Genomic DNA, 20,662 nt, shown 5'->3' with positions numbered 1-20,662 from the left:
CCCTGCGTCAGGGCTGGGGCCAGGCAGCCGTGCTCAGGGCCAGGCGGAGGCATTGTCTTCTCAGGGGTTTCTGTGCCCCCGGCCCACCCACTGCAGAGCCAACCCCAAGCGAGGGGGCCTGGGCTGGGGCCTGGCACCTGGGTGATGGCCGAGAGGGCAACCAAAATGGAAGGTGGCCTTGTGGGGGTGTCCCTGCTGCCCGAGGAGCCAGGCGCACCCAAACGGGGGGGCAGGCTGTGCTCCCTGTCTGCTGGCTGGTGCCACGGGCATCTCCCCTCGCAAGCAGGACGTGGAGCCATGCCGCGGTGGTCGGTGCAGCTGGCCCGAGCGGTGCTGCTGGGTGGCACCAGGAGGATGAAACAGAGGTCACCACAGCCCAAACCTCTGAATCTCTGCTGCTGACCGCTCTACGGATGTTAAAAAAACTCCCTGTGCCTCCACTGGATTTGATCAAGGAGGTACTGCAGCAGAGCAAACAGCTGCATGCATCTCCTGGTTATGGAAGATTTTGTCAATATATTAACCCGCAGCAATAAATATCTTCATGCTTGAGCTACTGCTAGTTGTGGCTTGAGTGCTGTGTGAAAGTACAGGAATGTTTGAACCAGCTGGGTCACAACTGCATATCCATCTTCTGTGTTTCTTTCCGATACACCCTACACCCAGAACTAGCCCTTGCCTGTGGGAGCTGCGCTGCCTAGCCCCTGGCAGTAGTCGCACTTTGGTACCATTACGCTCTCTCATCTCTTGTAGCCAAAATGCCGGTACTTGAACACACAGGGTGAATGTTTCTGTTGCAGTGATCAGCAGTGAAACCAGGACGTTTCAGCACTGGGTGTAAGAATCGAGCTGGCCATTGAGATAGGGCATCCCAGGCCAATCTTTTTGCTTCCTGAAAGGCATATATATTGTTCTACACTGTACACTCATTTAAAGGGTTAGCTTGCAGCAGACAGGGAGAAAAGCGTATTTTCCACTATAAAAAATCCACACAAGCTTGAGCTAGTGCTGTGGGGAACACTCCTGGAACAGTAACGTGAATTTGCACCAAATTACTTTGCCCCAGAACCACGGAGCTCTCCAAAAACTGTCGAAGTCCTCGTTTTGCGGTATCTCCTTGCTAGAAAATTCAGTGCCGGGCGCGTGGGAGGAGAGGAAGGTGGTCTAGCCTCGCTTCGGACAAAAGCGCTCCGGCTTCAGCTGTCCCCGCAGAGGCGGGCGGCGATCCCCCGCCCGGCGGACGGCAGCCAGGCCGTGCCGGAGCTTCCCTGGAAGCGTTCGCCGACTTTACCGGAGCACACCGGCGGCTGGCGGGGCAGGAGTTAACCGAGCGGCGCAGCAGCGCGGCAGCCCCCGCCGCCCGCCGGAGCCGGCCGCAGGCAGCGCTGGGGCAGCTGCCGGCCCGGGCGGGGTGGCGAGGGCCGGGGCGGGCGCGCCTGGCAAGGAGCGGGGACTGGGAGCTGTCGGCTCCTCCAGCTGCGGTAAGACCCAGCCGCGAAAGAAAGGTCGTCAGGAAGAAACCGGCCCCGCTTAACTGTTTGGTTGTTATTCAGGTAATTCGTTTTCTTCTACAGAGAAGTTAGTGGGAGGGATTTATTCGGGATGACACGTGCTGTTAACTTTAATTTAAAACAGAGCTAGGAGAAATTATGTAGGGTTATTTTGCTGTGATTCGGCTAAGTCCAAAGTGATACAGCAGTGCCAGTCAACAAATCTGCAGGTAAGTAGTGAGTCAAGCTCCACAAAAGAAACAAGGCCAGCTTAGAAAAACAGTAACAGTGTGTCGTGGTTTAGCCCCAGCCGGCAACTAAGCACCACACGGCCGCTCGCTCACTCCCCCCGGTGGGATGGGGGAGAGAATCGGAAGAGTAAAAGTGAGAACACTCGTGGGTTGAGATAAGGACAGTTTAATAGGGAACACAAAAGCCGCACGCGTGAGCAAAGCGAAGCAAGGAATGCATTCACTACTTCCCATGGGCAGGCAGGTGTTCAGCCATCTCCAGGAAAGCAGGGCTCCCTCACGCGTAATGGTTACTTGGGAAGACAAATACCATCACTCCGAATGTCCCCCCCTTCCTTCTTCTTCCCCAGCTTTATATACTGAGCATGGTGTCATATGGTATGGAATAGCTCTTTGGTCAGTTTGGATCAACAATCCTGGCTGTGTCCCCTCCCAGCTTCTTGGGCACCTGGCAGAGCATGGGGAGCTGAAAAAAAAAGTTCTTGACCAGTGTAAACACCGCTTAGCAACAGCCAAAACATCAGCGTGTTATCAATATTATTCTCATACTAAAACCCAAAACACAGCACTACACCAGCCACTAGGAAGGAAATCAACTCTATCCCAGCTGAAACCAGGACACACTGAAGTTAATATTTACACGCGGTTCTTTTTATTGGCCTGCTTGTCTCAATCTGATTCATATTTTCCAGGTTTTCTTTGCAATGTGAGGACCAGAACTTATTATCAGTACACATACATTATTATTAGTGTTATATTTGATTATAGACGCATGCATACATGGAATCAGATAATCTTATGTAAACAGAACATGTGAGGAGAGACAACTTTAAAGAAACTAAAAAGAGAGTTAGCAATACTGCAGATGATATGAGTCCAAACCCAAAATTGTCATATCCTTAACAGGTGTTACATTTAGCACACTGGACAAGACATCTGATACCTGGATAATTATGTTCAGAAGCAAAGCATTTGGTCTGTTAAAACCTATTCCCTTGATGTCTGGCCAGCCAAATTTGGCTTATAAATTTATTCATCCAGCTATTGCTTCTCATGGACACCACTGTCACAGGAGAAGCATGGATTACAGACAGAGGTACACGACATGCCCAGGTAGTGCTGGAGGACGAACAATAAGTGCTTGTCAGACCAAGGTTGGTATCTGGAGAGCCCCCTTCCCTCTGCAAGGTCCCTTTAAGTGTTTTTAGTTTACTGCTATCAATATAATTTTTTAAGGTTGTACCTGGTACTAGCAGAACCCTAGTTCTTGAACCAAAGCTGCAGTCTATGAATGGTTCATGTGCACATCAAACATGGCTGAGATTGTGGCGGACTCAGCATGTCCACACTAATGAAAAGATTACTTACATGCGACTAGCCTGTTTCTAGTGCATCAGCTGATTTGTTTAAAGCTAAACCAGCTCTCGCTGCTCTGCACTTTCTGGATCACCTTTCTGCTTGTGAAGTTTAGGAAGTACTTCTAAAATGACAGCAGCTCTGACTCTGACCTTCGTGAGTGGTGTATTATAATGGAGGAGGAAGTGGTGATGAAAGCAAATGGTGTAATACAGTGCTGCCTTACTGGCATCTGCCAGTCAGTTGATCATATCTGGTGCCCAGTTTTCCATCACTTAACAGCATAAGGTTTAGCTGCTGTCCTGTCTGAGTAAGTTGCTGCAGGAGCGTCAGGTTCTGATCATCAAGAAGCTGGACACCACCGTCACAATATGACGTCAAATCTTGTCTTTTATTCTATGCATCATTCATTCTGGAGGACAAATCTAATTTATCCTTCTAAGGTCATGTGGTGTGATACTCTAAGAAATATACAGACTACAGCTGGGGAAATTTGCACAATTTTCACAACCGTGTGGGGCTGGCAGGGTTCAAAATACTTCAGTTGCAAGAAAGGGATATATTTAAGAACGCAGTATTCCTTTGCAATATGGTTGCACTATTAATCTCATTGCCTTGTTTGCTGCTGTTCAGAACCGGTTAGTGTCATCAGAGACACTGTTCGTGGTGAACTGCAGACCTGTTCTAACATGTCCTATTTGAGAAGAACACCTGGATTTAGATCTATGGGGGTGGATATTCCTTGGTGTTATAGTCTAAATCAGCACTTAGTGAAAATACTGGGAAGTTGTCTAATGTACCACGCTAGTACCAAGTGACTGTGGATTTATTCTGTATCATTAAAAGCAGTATTGAGTTCCATCCATTTCCTGTTTTACAGATGTGAATTTAAATGATCACTACAGCATTGCTCCTTTAAGGGTGTTCTCCTTAACAAAGGAATATTTCTTCTATTCCCCTGTTGCAGGTCATGGCAGAAGAGTTGCCAGGCATTTTGATTCTGGATATAGGAGGAACTCATGGTGTGCTAGAAAACCTTGCAGCACTTTTGAAGAAACACTTTCGCCTTATCACGATGAAAGAATTTCTTGAAAACAAAAAAGAAATGAGCAAAAAAATCCAATCTGTTTTCGTGTTTGAGTGCAGGCCAACTATTGACCGGGAGCTTCTAGAAAGCCTTCCTAATTTAAAGGTAATTGGAAACTCTGGGGTTGGAGTCGATCACCTAGACCTGAAAATGATTTCTGACTTTGGCGTAAAAGTGACCAACACCCCACATGCTGTGGTGGACCCAACAGCAGACATCGGAATGGCCTTGATGCTGGCCTCTGCCAGAAGACTAGTGGAAGGTAATGTTTTAAATTTTCCTGGATCTTAGCTACTTCTTTGGCATATCTCACTTTTACTGTGATACAGATGATCTGTCCCAATCAATGTTTGGGATGCTTTTACAGGGAAAAAAATTTCTGAGGACTCCATTTTCAGAGGCCCCTGCTTTTCCTATGTCCCGCTTCTTTTTAAGGCAATGGTGACAAGAGTAAGGCCTTTGTCTAAATTATGCACTTTAAAGTCACTTGTGATATCCCATTTGGAATAATGTCTGGGGCTTAATTCTCCTCTGGCTGTTCACTGGGTGTGTTGTTTATAGCTGCAAAAACTGAATTCAAAATGCATCCAAATCAGATGTCACCACTTCTTCATTTCCCCTTGGAACAAGTGTTAGGAGCTGCAGGAAGGTACAAAGCCTTAGTGGCCATGTCTCCATCTCTAGACCAGTAATTAGTATAACTCTTCATTTTTTTCCTACTTCTGCAAAGAGTTTGTCTAAACCAATGGGTTGTATTTCCAGAAGAGCATCAGCATTGTTATTGAAATAGCTGGTAATCCTTTTGACAAAGTTATTCCAAACTGTACCACCAACATTAGTTTGTGTCCTTCAAGGTAGGTCCTTTCCCCACATGCCCTTGCTATGCAATGCCTTTCAGGGGAAGGAAGGTGTCAGTAGAGACTATCACAAGAAGTTGCCTCTGTCTTCAGGGACTCATAGGGTTTCTGTCACCGCTGCTCTACCCCTGAGCATGAAATAACACCTCATTCCCCGTGATGTTTTCTCACTATTGCATTTTGCTGGACCTCAAGTTCTTTGTATAAAAGCTCACAGAGATCCCTGGCTGAGCTGGAATTTGCAACCTTCACCCCCACTCAAGCAGTGGGGCTGCTTTGGGTTGTGATCCAGGAGAGAAATGGTGAGATTTACCCCAGTTAAAAAAAAAGTGAAGTCAGTGCTTGCAGGGTGGTAAGTCTCAAAGAAGCTATTTTTGAATTTCCAAGAAAATACTTCAGCCATGGAAGAGTTACTTCCCTGAGGAGCCATTCCTCCCAGCACAGTACCCACCCGGGAGACCCCTGTGTTACTGGCTCCTGCCCTGGCTGTTGCAGGGAATAGCACCATCCAGGCCCTTCTATAAACTGGTCAAAATTAGCAAGGATATTTTGTAAGGGGTGCTCCAGAGCCCCACTGCTGTGGTGGCAATAAACTTTTTCTTTCCCCCAAACCTACGTTTTATGGTTGCTTTGTACCCATTTAGCATGTATTTACATTCAGGCTGCCAGATTGCGGTTTCTGCAGACACAAAGTATTTTGCTGTTGACTGGCTGGGAGTGGAAGTAACCAGAGCGACGCTTGGGATCATCGGGATGGGCAGCATTGGGTACAAAGTGGCTCAGAGGGCCAGAGCCTTTGACATGAGGATCCTGTACCATAACAGGAAACGGAGGTAAAAACGTCTGGTTTCTGCATGTAATTGGTCAGGGGGCAGTGTTGGAAACCACAGTTCTGCTGTGTCCCCGATCTTCCTAGTATTATGGAAATTACAGGTGCTAGCCACCGTAGCAAGGTTCAACTCTAGGTTATGGCTGAATCAATAAGCCGCAAAGAGATTCTTCTGTAAAGTCCTTTTTATTAATAGCGCTACAGCTCGAGCTGGGTGCCTCCGAAGAGGGACCTTGAACAAAGAAATCCCTGGGCATTTATACCCTTACAATCTAAATTCCCCGCCCCTCACGCAACAGTTGGGACCAGTAGTAATATTAGGCTCTGGGGTCCTCCCGTTCTTCATTGGGTCTTTTCATTGCCTCTAGGCGGGCCGTTTCTTCTCTTATCTCTAAGGTTGCAGCTTCTGTTAATGAATGTAGCTGCCTTATCTTCTGGCGTGAACCAGCTCTGGGACGTCCTTTTACTTGACTAGGTAAAAGTTCAACATATCTAGGTGAGAGTTCACAGCTTGCGGCCTAAGGCTTCAGCAAATTTAGCTACTAATGCTAAGCAAGCTATGCTAAACAAGTTCTGTGTAAGTAGTATACCAAATCGCACAACACTAGGCACTTGTGGCAGTTATAAGCAGCATGAGGAGCACCAGTGTGCCGCCCCTCCCTCGCTTTGGCTCCCTACTGCTCCCCTCAGGAACCAGCTCCCCCTTGCCTCCTGCGCTCGCTCTGCCCTGGTTAGCTACAGGCAGTTTGGAACAAGGGCCGTGTAACCTTTCTGAAGACGTTGTCCAAGCAAACCAGGCCTCGTGCCCTCGTTGTGTCCCCTGTCCTGCCAGACTCTTCTTCAGGCTTCTGGCAGCATCCCTGGCCCACCCAGCCAGTCACCCCTCTCCTCAGCCCAGCCAGATCACTCATCACACCAGCACCAATGACAAGGGTCTTAACTTCTCTTAGTTTTACAGTTCCCTTTCTTTCAGACTTTGCTTCCCCTTCATTCCTTTTCCACCCCGTCCTAACTCACATGTCAGGCAAGGAGAGAACTCTACAGGGATTGGCATAGACACAGGAGAGCAGAGTGGGGTCTGACTGCATCCCCAACCTCCTATACCTAATATCGCCTATGCACTTCGCTTTCACACATACATCACTCCTTCAGTGTCCCGCCACTCCTCTAGCCTCTTGCTCCCTCTAGGCTACATCCTTCCCTCCTCCCTTCCACCATCTGTACCTATCAATGTCTTTCCCTTTTTCCTTGGCCTCAAACCTCTCCATCTCTATGCTCTTCCAGATCTCTCCTAGGGTTGATTGATTGTTAAAGCCAGTTAGAAATAGTTGTGTCAATTTGGGAGTGTGTGCATTTTTCCTTCAGAGGAAAGGAGGAGGAAGAGGCAGTTGGTGCCCACTACTGTGAGAAGATGGAGGACTTGCTGCAGCAATCTGACTTTGTTATGTTGGTTGTGAACCTGACTCCTGAGACTCACAAACTGATCGGGAAAAAGGAGCTGGGGCTGATGAAACCCACGGCTACTCTTATAAACATCAGCCGAGGTAGGATGGTCTAAAAGCACTGTGTGTGGCTCCACAGTTAAGGATGTGTTTTGTCTGATTATGTTGACATTCCCCCTTCAACCTCAGTCTGTGATATCCCTGTATTGGTTGAGTCATGAAGTAGCTGGCAGTCTACAAATGAATGACTTATCATAGATCAGGTGCTATGTGTTCAAAGGTCCTATGGAATTTAGGATGCTCGGCAGATGTTCTCTTCTTTTTAGCCTTACCCTAAAGACAGCTTTTTTTAGTGGAAATAACTGAAAGGTTTATCATCACCAGTGATGAATGGGGTACAAGGAAAAACATAAGTGTCATTTGGAACAGCTACGTAGAAAAGAAACCTCATATGGTATTACAGACCTGTTGGCACTGAACGAGCATATGAGAGAGAGATTATAGTTTCAGTGAACAAAGCAGAGATAAAAGAGTGGAAGGCTTGAAGAGATTAAAAGATTTGTCTATACAGGAAGTCAGTGTCAAAATGAAAAGACTGAAAGGCTGAAACCGGTCACATCCCAGGAAAAGCCTTATGCAGTGGACCATAATCCTCCTCTGAAGATTAATAAATAAAATCTCTGTTTTGTTTGGTTAATGGTTATTAGAAAGACATTCTACTTCCTAACAAGATGAATATCCTGTGATTTTTCACACTAGACCCTTGAGACCTTTCCCCACTCCCAGGTAAAAATGTGTTCATTAACTCATCACGATAGCAAGATTTCATTTCAATGCAGGTGCAGTTATTGATCAAGATGCATTGGTAGAAGCTCTCCAGAATAAGGTTATTAGGGCGGCTGCTCTGGACGTGACATATCCTGAGCCTCTGCCAAGGTAGAGAAACGTGTTTTCCATTCTATTAATCTGAAATGTTTTAAACTGTGCAAAAGTGTGCTCATAACCTTGATCTCCATGGGGAGTCTCCCTCACTGTTTAAGGGCAAAACCTCAGCCTGTCTCACACAGTCATAAAAAAAAGACAAACTCTTCGCCTTTTCCACATCTGTCAGTTCTTTGCCAGCCTAACTGACAGGCAAGGCAATGAGACCAAGAGGGAGGAAGAAGAAATGGGTAAGCAAGCTTCCCATGGCTTTCTGCTTGTGGCCCTTTTATCTCAACATGCCATTGCTGTTCCCTGAGGTTCAGTTCTTAACAACTAGCATGGGATAGCTGCAGAGTAAGTTCCCTGTGTAATACATTCTGTTCTTTCTGTTTCTTACAGAGATCATCCTTTATTAAAATTAAATAACATAATCATAACCCCTCATATTGGAACCGCAACAGTCCAAGCTATCCGTATGATGGCAGAAGAAGCAATAGCAAATATGCTGGCTGTTCTCAATGGCCAACCCATTGCAAGTGAAGTGTTTCCCAAATGATGTGTGCCAGATGGTATCACTAAATTTCATATGTATGGGAAGGCACTATTTCTTACAGTACGACTTTAAAAAAAAAAGCAACCTGTTCCTGCACTGCTCTTATTGTTATGATACCACAAAGCTGTCATCTCACTAGACTTGATCTGTACTGGTATTTACAATTCTGAAAAATAAAGTGGAACTAATAAAAGGGATTTGTTTGAAGATTTTAAATTTATGCGCTTTAATATCTTCAGTCCATTGTTTCAATGAATACCTGTGTTCTGTTCCCAGGACTTGCTGCTACATAATGATAAGCAAGTATACCAAGCAGTTTGTGTAACACTCTCAAATATATTACAGGTGAATTGAGCATTAATTCCCTGCAGAAATTTGACTGTATCCTAAAACACTTTTCAGCCAATATTGCAATATTCTATTTTTATATCAAAACACTGAACAAAGCAGACTCCTTTGAAATGATCGTAGGTCTAAGGTTTTCTAATGTAAGAAGAGAGCTCTGGTCTAAGGTTTTCTAATGTAAGAAGAGAGCTCTGCTTCATCTACATGTTAAAGCAAAGCAAAGCAAATAATTAAAAAGTATCTTTGATTTTCTTGAGGGGCTCCTTTGAAAACCAAAGTAACTCCCAAGAGATTTAGTTCCTCCATGCAGACAAAGATGATGCTTTTACCTTGACTGGCTATGAAGCAATGGTATATCTACCACTGAAATCACATGGGGGAGGGCACAGCCTAAAGCAAAATTAGTGATTAGTTCTAACTTCCAGCCCAGGGCCAAGCTTTTTCTTACATTCTCTTTCTTATGAGCAAGCAACAAAGTGAGAAAATTTAGTAAAATTTTTGTCACCTCCATAAAATCTGGAAGCCTTTCCATTATTTTGCAGTATTGTAGTCTAACAGTGTAGTCTAACAGGAGCTGGTGGAAGGCCAAGGTAAAGCTGATAAGGGGGATTCAGGCTGGAAAGCGGAACGTCTAAACAAGAATTACTGTCCTTGGGAGAGAAGCACATCCTGAAGAAATATGTACGCTAATTAAGATGTTTGGGGAACCATCTGCAACAACTAGTAGAAGTGTGATAAGAAGCTCCCTCACGTGAACTATCCTCATTATAATACTAAAAGTCACACCCCTCGAGCTGGAGACCCCGGCCCAAGCAGAGACCCCTCACCTTTGAGCGTGTGCAGAATATTAAAGTAGCACTGTAGCTTTAAGTTGAAATAAGAGAAATGTAGACCAATAGAAAACTGCTTTTTGTAATTACTTATGCATATGCATAACTAGACTGTATAAATGCTGTACCTGTATGACCGAACTGTGTGCTAGCTTTGTGGAGCTACCACCTAGCACCCATCTCTGTGCAGACATGAAATAAAAATACCTCTGCCCTGTGTGTATATTGGCGTCTCGCACACCGGGTAAACGACCTCACACTTGTGGGTTAATACTGGCTGCCCCAGGACTTTCACATAATAAATTGTTCAACACAAAAAGTTACCTAAATAGAGAGAGATTTTTAATTTGAACTTTTCACAGTAAAAATGGATACTTGCCATTTCTCCTGTTCTTTGTAAATTTGTCTGCCTGAAGTTTGGGAACTAAAGAAGCAATGACAAGAGATTGTGTGTACAATCTTTTGCTCCCAATTGCAAGAGAATGGCTTTGAGTTATCTCCTCCCTAATCTAGAAATAAAGGAAGAAGTCACACTAAGAAAATAACTTCAGTGTAAGTTTGGACCACATGTCTCCTAACACTTGCATTTCATTGTTTTCTTTCAGTGTCCAGGTCAACAATCAGAGATTAAGTGGGTAAAGAACAGACTGGAACTACAGCCAGTTTTGTAGCATGCAGAGTGCATCTCGCTTCAGCACATAAGCTTGAAGCGTAAATGTACTTTAAAATAAGCAGGGTTTTAATTTCTTTTGCACTGTGCATTGATTATTCATCATAGCACTCTTACATAAATACTACTTTAAAGCCTGAAAATATTAAACAGAGAGAGTTACTGATGATCTGCAGGGAAAAAAAAGAATTTGTGCCTTATTTTCTCTTTTTGGTGGTTTTGAAGAAATTCTGAAAGATCTTAAGGAGGGCATTCACTAGTACTTTTTCAGTGTGAGTTTGCTCAGCTGTTTTTATAATTTCTGAAGTAACAGAAATTCCAAGCAATGCTAGAAATTTCTGGCCTCATCCACCCTTGTGATTTGGTTAGAGCTAGCTAGAGCAGTAACCCTCCTTCTGCAGTCTGCATATGGAGAAAATAACAGAAAGCCACATGTACTAGCACTGCAGCTTCTGAAGAAATGGCAACATGATAGCCTGCAAGAAAAACACTCCAATATGAGAAATGAATGGGGTCCAACACAGAGGAACAAGGCAAAAGAGTCTGGGCTTGTTGTGCTACTGTAGCACACTTTTAACAGTTACAAACACACAATTTTAAATAGCAATGGGTTTTGTAATGTCCTAGATGACTCCCTAATATATCATCTTTCCCTGCCACATGTATGTGACATTCCCATTTATTCTCACCATACTACAAAAAGGCTTTTGATGTAATATACCCTAAAAATCTTTAAGCAGATGCCAGCAGCAAAGCTATTCCAGTATCTACTGTGCTGCTAGAAACCGCGTGTGGAGCGTTAGCCATGTTCACACCAAAGCTAGCTACAAGTTTCAGATCCAGATGATCCATCCCTACTCCTGAATTTGCAATCACTTTCAAGTTCGGCAGGCTCTGGAGGAGCTCCTGGTCAATGACTGATTTGTGACACCAGAAATAGATTGCTTGGACCTTTTTACTCATATGCTTTCTGTTTTCAAGAAATTCCTTCATGGTGATGAGGTAGAAATGTTTCTTCAGGAATGCCATGTGGCCATACATTATCCCATGTATGACACCGATTTCATTTAGCAAAAGCCCAGGTAGCTCTCCTCCTCCCATGATCTGTACAAAGAAGAAACACACAAAGTGTCAGAAGAAAGACATATAATTATTTCCAGACATTTTAAAGAATAATCACTTTCATGTGCTGTTTCATGACATCTATGACAAGAGATCTTATAAGCCACATATTTAGATAGGGAGGTAAACAAACCAAGAAAAGAAAGCAGCTCTTTTAAGTATACTACCAATTACACACAGAGGTATTTACATAATCAAGTCTGAACAAGTTCTGTCCCTCATGGTCGGTAAGGTTTCATATCACTGCCACCAGGCTCATAACACACAATTACTTCTCATTAATTACTGAGTTTCAGACCATCAATAGTCTGGTGCAATAAATGTCCTTCCCTACCCTGAAATCACAAATTACTGTGTCTAAGTAGTTTAGAAAAATGTTGGACCAAATCTAGTTCATGAAAACAAATTGCATAGCTTCGTCATGAACTTTGAGTTACCAGGCTAATTTTTAAATGCTTCATTGCAGAGATTTTTGCAGCCTCCCGTCTTGAAGAGTGACTTCTTAACTGCAGTGCCTTCTCCTGAGGCTATCATAAGTTAACAAAATAATAGAACTTAGTCAAGTCTTTTCCAAGAAGGGCTTATGCACTCAAGTTGAAGTGTGGGTTTTTTTTCAGGAATCACTGACCATCTGTTTGTGGTTCCCAGAGGGTCTGTGAATTGACAGCTTTTTTTTTTTTTTTTTAAGTAGACTATTTACAGCTACCATTGATTTTCCATAGGAATGTTAGGGAGAGATGCGGGGAGAGTTGTTCAAGGGCTGAAGATCTTGGAATCCCCTTTAGCAATACTTGCTGTTGTCTTGTTAGTAGTATTTCACTATTTGCATCTGAATGTCTAACTCTTGGCTTGTCTCTTCCTGTGCTAAAACTGCATTTTACCATCCCTTCAAGAAGCCTGACCACACTGTTATCCCACAAGTGTGAGGTCGTTTACCCGGTGTGCGAGACGCCAATATACACACAGGGCAGAGGTATTTTTATTTCATGTCTGCACAGAGATGGGTGCTAGGTGGTAGCTCCACAAAGCTAGCACACAGTTCGGTCATACAGGTACAGCATTTATACAGTCTAGTTATGCATATGCATAAGTAATTACAAAAAGCAGTTTTCTATTGGTCTACATTTCTCTTATTTCAACTTAAAGCTACAGTGCTACTTTAATATTCTGCACACACTCAAAGGTGAGGGGTCTCTGCTTGGGCCGGGGTCTCCAGCTCGAGGGGTGTGACTTTTAGTATTATAATGAGGATAGTTCACGTGAGGGAGCTTCTTATCACACTTCTACTAGTTGTTGCAGATGGTTCCCCAAACATCTTAATTAGCTTACATATTTCTTCAGGATGTGCTTCTCTCCCAAGGACAGTAATTCTTGTTTAGACGTTCCGCTTTCCAGCCTGAATCCCCCTTATCAGCTTTACCTTGGCCTTCCACCAGCTCCTGTTAGACTACACTGTTAGACTACAATACTGCAAAATAATGGAAAGGCTTCCAGATTTTATGGAGGTGACAAAAATTTTACTAAATTTTCTCACTTTGTTGCTTGCTCATAAGAAAGAGAATGTAAGAAAAAGCTTGGCCCTGGGCTGGAAGTTAGAACTAATCACTAATTTTGCTTTAGGCTGTGCCCTCCCCCATGTGATTTCAGTGGTAGATATACCATTGCTTCATAGCCAGTCAAGGTAAAAGCATCATCTTTGTCTGCATGGAGGAACTAAATCTCTTGGGAGTTACTTTGGTTTTCAAAGGAGCCCCTCAAGAAAATCAAAGATACTTTTTAATTATTTGCTTTGCTTTGCTTTAACATGTAGATGAAGCAGAGCTCTCTTCTTACATTAGAAAACCTTAGACCAGAGCTCTCTTCTTACATTAGAAAACCTTAGACCTACGATCATTTCAAAGGAGTCTGCTTTGTTCAGTGTTTTGATATAAAAATAGAATATTGCAATATTGGCTGAAAAGTGTTTTAGGATACAGTCAAATTTCTGCAGGGAATTAATGCTCAATTCACCTGTAATATATTTGAGAGTGTTACACAAACTGCTTGGTATACTTGCTTATCATTATGTAGCAGCAAGTCCTGGGAACAGAACACAGGTATTCATTGAAACAATGGACTGAAGATATTAAAGCGCATAAATTTAAAATCTTCAAACAAATCCCTTTTATTAGTTCCACTTTATTTTTCAGAATTGTAAATACCAGTACAGATCAAGTCTAGTGAGATGACAGCTTTGTGGTATCATAACAATAAGAGCAGTGCAGGAACAGGTTGCTTTTTTTTTTAAAGTCGTACTGTAAGAAATAGTGCCTTCCCATACATATGAAATTTAGTGATACCATCTGGCACACATCATTTGGGAAACACTTCACTTGCAATGGGTTGGCCATTGAGAACAGCCAGCATATTTGCTATTGCTTCTTCTGCCATCATACGGATAGCTTGGACTGTTGCGGTTCCAATATGAGGGGTTATGATTATGTTATTTAATTTTAATAAAGGATGATCTCTGTAAGAAACAGAAAGAACAGAATGTATTACACAGGGAACTTACTCTGCAGCTATCCCATGCTAGTTGTTAAGAACTGAACCTCAGGGAACAGCAATGGCATGTTGAGATAAAAGGGCCACAAGCAGAAAGCCATGGGAAGCTTGCTTACCCATTTCTTCTTCCTCCCTCTTGGTCTCATTGCCTTGCCTGTCAGTTAGGCTGGCAAAGAACTGACAGATGTGGAAAAGGCGAAGAGTTTGTCTTTTTTTTATGACTGTGTGAGACAGGCTGAGGTTTTGCCCTTAAACAGTGAGGGAGACTCCCCATGGAGATCAAGGTTATGAGCACACTTTTGCACAGTTTAAAACATTTCAGATTAATAGAATGGAAAACACGTTTCTCTACCTTGGCAGAGGCTCAGGATATGTCACGTCCAGAGCAGCCGCCCTAATAACCTTATTCTGGAGAGCTTCTACCAATGCATCTTGATCAATAACTGCACCTGCATTGAAATGAAATCTTGCTATCGTGATGAGTTAATGAACACATTTTTACCTGGGAGTGGGGAAAGGTCTCAAGGGTCTAGTGTGAAAAATCACAGGATATTCATCTTGTTAGGAAGTAGAATGTCTTTCTAATAACCATTAACCAAACAAAACAGAGATTTTATTTATTAATCTTCAGAGGAGGATTATGGTCCACTGCATAAGGCTTTTCCTGGGATGTGACCGGTTTCAGCCTTTCAGTCTTTTCATTTTGACACTGACTTCCTGTATAGACAAATCTTTTAATCTCTTCAAGCCTTCCACTCTTTTATCTCTGCTTTGTTCACTGAAACTATAATCTCTCTCTCATATGCTCGTTCAGTGCCAACAGGTCTGTAATACCATATGAGGTTTCTTTTCTACGTAGCTGTTCCAAATGACACTTATGTTTTTCCTTGTACCCCATTCATCACTGGTGATGATAAACCTTTCAGTTATTTCCACTAAAAAAAGCTGTCTTTAGGGTAAGGCTAAAAAGAAGAGAACATCTGCCGAGCATCCTAAATTCCATAGGACCTTTGAACACATAGCACCTGATCTATGATAAGTCATTCATTTGTAGACTGCCAGCTACTTCATGACTCAACCAATACAGGGATATCACAGACTGAGGTTGAAGGGGGAATGTCAACATAATCAGACAAAACACATCCTTAACTGTGGAGCCACACACAGTGCTTTTAGACCATCCTACCTCGGCTGATGTTTATAAGAGTAGCCGTGGGTTTCATCAGCCCCAGCTCCTTTTTCCCGATCAGTTTGTGAGTCTCAGGAGTCAGGTTCACAACCAACATAACAAAGTCAGATTGCTGCAGCAAGTCCTCCATCTTCTCACAGTAGTGGGCACCAACTGCCTCTTCCTCCTCCTTTCCTCTGAAGGAAAAATGCACACACTCCCAAATTGACACAACTATTTCTAACTGGCTTTAACAATCAATCAACCCTAGGAGAGATCTGGAAGAGCATAGAGATGGAGAGGTTTGAGGCCAAGGAAAAAGGGAAAGACATTGATAGGTACAGATGGTGGAAGGGAGGAGGGAAGGATGTAGCCTAGAGGGAGCAAGAGGCTAGAGGAGTGGCGGGACACTGAAGGAGTGATGTATGTGTGAAAGCGAAGTGCATAGGCGATATTAGGTATAGGAGGTTGGGGATGCAGTCAGACCCCACTCTGCTCTCCTGTGTCTATGCCAATCCCTGTAGAGTTCTCTCCTTGCCTGACATGTGAGTTAGGACGGGGTGGAAAAGGAATGAAGGGGAAGCAAAGTCTGAAAGAAAGGGAACTGTAAAACTAAGAGAAGTTAAGACCCTTGTCATTGGTGCTGGTGTGATGAGTGATCTGGCTGGGCTGAGGAGAGGGGTGACTGGCTGGGTGGGCCAGGGATGCTGCCAGAAGCCTGAAGAAGAGTCTGGCAGGACAGGGGACACAACGAGGGCACGAGGCCTGGTTTGCTTGGACAACGTCTTCAGAAAGGTTACACGGCCCTTGTTCCAAACTGCCTGTAGCTAACCAGGGCAGAGCGAGCGCAGGAGGCAAGGGGGAGCTGGTTCCTGAGGGGAGCAGTAGGGAGCCAAAGCGAGGGAGGGGCGGCACACTGGTGCTCCTCATGCTGCTTATAACTGCCACAAGTGCCTAGTGTTGTGCGATTTGGTATACTACTTACACAGAACTTGTTTAGCATAGCTTGCTTAGCATTAGTAGCTAAATTTGCTGAAGCCTTAGGCCGCAAGCTGTGAACTCTCACCTAGATATGTTGAACTTTTACCTAGTCAAGTAAAAGGACGTCCCAGAGCTGGTTCACGCCAGAAGATAAGGCAGCTACATTCATTAACAGAAGCTGCAACCTTAGAGATAAGAGAAGAAACGGCCCGCCTAGAGGCAATGAAAAGACCCAATGAAGAACGGGAGGACCCCAGAGCCTAATATTACTACTGGTCCCAACTGTTGCATGAGGGGCGGGGAATTTAGATTGTAAGGGTATAAATGCCCAGGGATTTCTTTGTTCAAGGTCCCTCTTCGGAGGCACCCAGCTCGAGCTGTAGCGCTATTAATAAAAAGGACTTTACAGAAGAATCTCTTTGCGGCTTATTGATTCAGCCATAACCTAGAGTTGAACCTTGCTACGGTGGCTAGCACCTGTAATTTCCATAATACTAGGAAGATCGGGGACACAGCAGAACTGTGGTTTCCAACACTGCCCCCTGACCAATTACATGCAGAAACCAGACGTTTTTACCTCCGTTTCCTGTTATGGTACAGGATCCTCATGTCAAAGGCTCTGGCCCTCTGAGCCACTTTGTACCCAATGCTGCCCATCCCGATGATCCCAAGCGTCGCTCTGGTTACTTCCACTCCCAGCCAGTCAACAGCAAAATACTTTGTGTCTGCAGAAACCGCAATCTGGCAGCCTGAATGTAAATACATGCTAAATGGGTACAAAGCAACCATAAAACGTAGGTTTGGGGGAAAGAAAAAGTTTATTGCCATCACAGCAGTGGGGCTCTGGAGCACCCCTTACAAAATATCCTTGCTAATTTTGACCAGTTTATAGAAGGGCCTGGATGGTGCTATTCCCTGCAACAGCCAGGGCAGGAGCCAGTAACACAGGGGTCTCCCGGGTGGGTACTGTGCTGGGAGGAATGGCTCCTCAGGGAAGTAACTCTTCCATGGCTGAAGTATTTTCTTGGAAATTCAAAAATAGCTTCTTTGAGACTTACCACCCTGCAAGCACTGACTTCACTTTTTTTTTAATTGGGGTAAATCTCACCATTTCTCTCCTGGATCACAACCCAAAGCAGCCCCACTGCTTGAGTGGGGGTGAAGGTTGCAAATTCCAGCTCAGCCAGGGATCTCTGTGAGCTTTTATACAAAGAACTTGAGGTCCAGCAAAATGCAATAGTGAGAAAACATCACGGGGAATGAGGTGTTATTTCATGCTCAGGGGTAGAGCAGCGGTGACAGAAACCCTATGAGTCCCTGAAGACAGAGGCAACTTCTTGTGATAGTCTCTACTGACACCTTCCTTCCCCTGAAAGGCATTGCATAGCAAGGGCATGTGGGGAAAGGACCTACCTTGAAGGACACAAACTAATGTTGGTGGTACAGTTTGGAATAACTTTGTCAAAAGGATTACCAGCTATTTCAATAACAATGCTGATGCTCTTCTGGAAATACAACCCATTGGTTTAGACAAACTCTTTGCAGAAGTAGGAAAAAAATGAAGAGTTATACTAATTACTGGTCTAGAGATGGAGACATGGCCACTAAGGCTTTGTACCTTCCTGCAGCTCCTAACACTTGTTCCAAGGGGAAATGAAGAAGTGGTGACATCTGATTTGGATGCATTTTGAATTCAGTTTTTACAGCTATAAACAACACACCCAGTGAACAGCCAGAGGAGAATTAAGCCCCAGACATTATTCCAAATGGGATATCACAAGTGACTTTAAAGTGCATAATTTAGACAAAGGCCTTACTCTTGTCACCATTGCCTTAAAAAGAAGCGGGACATAGGAAAAGCAGAGGCCTCTGAAAATGGAGTCCTCAGAAATTTTTTTCCCTGTAAAAGCATCCCAAACATTGATTGGGACAGATCATCTGTATCACAGTAAAAGTGAGATATGCCAAAGAAGTAGCTAAGATCCAGGAAAATTTAAAACATTACCTTCCACTAGTCTTCTGGCAGAGGCCAGCATCAAGGCCATTCCGATGTCTGCTGTTGGGTCCACCACGGCATGTGGGGTGTTGGTCACTTTTACGCCAAAGTCAGAAATCATTTTCAGGTCTAGGTGATCGACTCCAACCCCAGAGTTTCCAATTACCTTTAAATTAGGAAGGCTTTCTAGAAGCTCCCGGTCAATAGTTGGCCTGCACTCAAACACGAAAACAGATTGGATTTTTTTGCTCATTTCTTTTTTGTTTTCAAGAAATTCTTTCATCGTGATAAGGCGAAAGTGTTTCTTCAAAAGTGCTGCAAGGTTTTCTTCTTATCACACTTCTACTAGTTGTTTCATATGGTTCCCCAAATTAGCTTACATATTTCTTCAGGATGTGCTTCTCTCCCAAGGACAGTAATTCTTGTTTAGACGTTCCGCTTTCCAGCCTGAATCCCCTTTATAAGCTTTACCTAAGCCTTGGCCTTCCACCAGCTCCTGTTAGACTACACTGTTAGACTACACCAGGAGCGTGCCAAAGAGCTGCCTTGCCAATTCCATTCAACAGAAAATGCCAGGCTCACTGGAGGGTGCCAACGGGATGAGGACCACTGGCATGCTCAGAGCTCACACGGATGATTTCTGTTGAATACCACTACTCTGGTTTGAGCTATTACTGCATCCTGTGAGGTGCACCATCCCCACCGGGGATCCTGGAGAGTGGACCACGTGCTGCCATGTGTTCCAGTGCTTAGCCTTAGTCCACTTGCAGACTTTAAAAGAAGCCCCTGGACCCTGCAGTGGCTGAGAGGCAGGCATGCAATCCATGCCCTGTTGTAGGGCTTGCAGCCTTCCAGAAGGGCCTAAACAGCCATCTGAGACTACATTCACCTTTGCTCACCACCTGTTTGCTACGTGAATGTGATACTCAGATCCTTTAGTTTGTATACCAGTGACATAATTGAAGAAAATATTTTCATGACTGATGCCCTGAAATACAGTGTGATCCTTTTTTTCCCCACCAGGAAAGAGCAAGAGGAGCAAGCTGTTGGTGCCACTTACTGCGAAAAGACAGACAACTTGCTCCAGGAGGCAGAGTTTGTGATGGTGGTGGTGAGCCTGATGCCTCAGACACACAAGCTGATTGAGAAAAGAGAGATGGAGCTGATGAGACCCACAGCTACTCTCATTAACACCAGCTGACGTACCATCCAGAACCGTTGACTGGCCTGAAGAGAAAGTATGAACCAGCTCCTGTTGTGTTACATGCAGCACCATGCTGCGTCCACCGCACAGCTGGTGCATACCCAAGGACAGATCAGGCATGGCGAAAATTCCTCTCTCTCCCCTTCTATTCTCTTTTCACTCTCAGATCGTTACCTGCAAATGGCACTCAGAGACACTCTTATTCCAAACCAGGTGCAGTAGTTGACCAAGAGGCCTGGTGACAGCTCTGCAGACTGGTGTTATCAGGGCCGCAGCTTTGGATGCCACCTACCCGGAACCACTGCCCAGGTTGCCATCTCTGCTTATTTCTCAGAAACGGTGCGTGAGCCCTGCCGGAGGCAGGAGGCATCCCTGCAGCAGGCAGGGATCTGGCAAAGGCAGTCCCAGGTGCCCGTGGGGTGGAGGCTTGTGTAAAAGTGCCATGAATACGAATGGGATGCAGCCCAGGTGCTGGGTCTGATAACAGGCCCAAGGGAAGCCTGGGCGCCAGGGAACAGCAGGAGGGGGCTTGTGTGCCATGGGGAGCATTAAGCTCCCTCCATAGAATCACCATATGAAGCTGCAGCAGTGCTTCACTTACAAATTGCTTTATCTGAAGGTGCAACTTGCCTTGAATGGGTGGAAGCTGCTTGAGTCATCCCTTCCTGGACCTGCTGCATTGCCCCGAGGTTTCCCTCCCTGCAGCCTTGTTTCCCCAATACAAGGCTGAAGTACTGCAGAGGCTTCATGGGCGCAGAGGCTACTTAGCTTCTGTAAAAAGACACTTCTACCAGAATGGTGCTTCATGGAGTTAACTGTGCTGGCTGCATTTTGGGTTGGGGGGAGTTTGGTCCTGTTATGTCTGTGTGCCAGGACATCACTGTCCACTATCTGAGTCTCATAACTACATGTCAGACCATCTTGTAGGGTTAATGTGTTAGGAGGGCTTAATCCTCTCTTCTGACATAGTTCAAATCGCTGCCTAATGGCAAAAGTCTGTTTCTGGACAAAAG

The 20,662-nt window shown here is 44.5% G+C and overlaps 2 protein-coding genes across 3 annotated transcripts; one reads left to right on the top strand and one right to left on the bottom strand.

Moving 5' to 3' along the window:
- Window positions 1-1,129: 1,129 nt before the first annotated feature.
- On the top strand, window positions 1,130-8,979 carry LOC142405730 (putative 2-ketogluconate reductase). 2 transcript variants are annotated; one of them, XM_075493652.1, is made up of 7 exons: window positions 1,147-1,553; window positions 2,648-2,895; window positions 4,065-4,446; window positions 5,703-5,874; window positions 7,236-7,414; window positions 8,152-8,248; window positions 8,636-8,979. In XM_075493652.1, exons 2-7 carry the CDS (start codon window positions 2,695-2,697, stop codon window positions 8,790-8,792), a joined length of 1,188 nt encoding a protein of 395 aa, XP_075349767.1. In that variant the 5' UTR covers window positions 1,147-1,553; window positions 2,648-2,694; the 3' UTR covers window positions 8,793-8,979. The 2 variants fall into 2 exon arrangements, with proteins under 2 accessions (XP_075349768.1, XP_075349767.1); XM_075493653.1 differs by lacking the exon at window positions 2,648-2,895 and having other exon boundaries at window positions 1,130-1,553.
- A 4,942-nt stretch (window positions 8,980-13,921) lies between these two features.
- LOC142406664 (putative 2-ketogluconate reductase) lies at window positions 13,922-18,768 on the bottom strand. The gene is made up of 5 exons (XM_075495609.1): window positions 18,455-18,768; window positions 17,027-17,198; window positions 15,487-15,665; window positions 14,653-14,749; window positions 13,922-14,265 (listed from the first exon to the last, which is right to left on the bottom strand). Exons 1-5 carry the CDS (start codon window positions 18,726-18,728, stop codon window positions 14,109-14,111), a joined length of 879 nt encoding a protein of 292 aa, XP_075351724.1. The 5' UTR covers window positions 18,729-18,768; the 3' UTR covers window positions 13,922-14,108.
- Between the last annotated feature and the right edge of the window lie 1,894 nt (window positions 18,769-20,662).

This window comes from Mycteria americana, chromosome 2 (assembly GCF_035582795.1).
Source record: "Mycteria americana isolate JAX WOST 10 ecotype Jacksonville Zoo and Gardens chromosome 2, USCA_MyAme_1.0, whole genome shotgun sequence".
Classification (NCBI taxonomy): domain Eukaryota; kingdom Metazoa; phylum Chordata; class Aves; order Ciconiiformes; family Ciconiidae; genus Mycteria; species Mycteria americana.
This window is presented reverse-complemented; position numbering and strand designations above follow the sequence as displayed.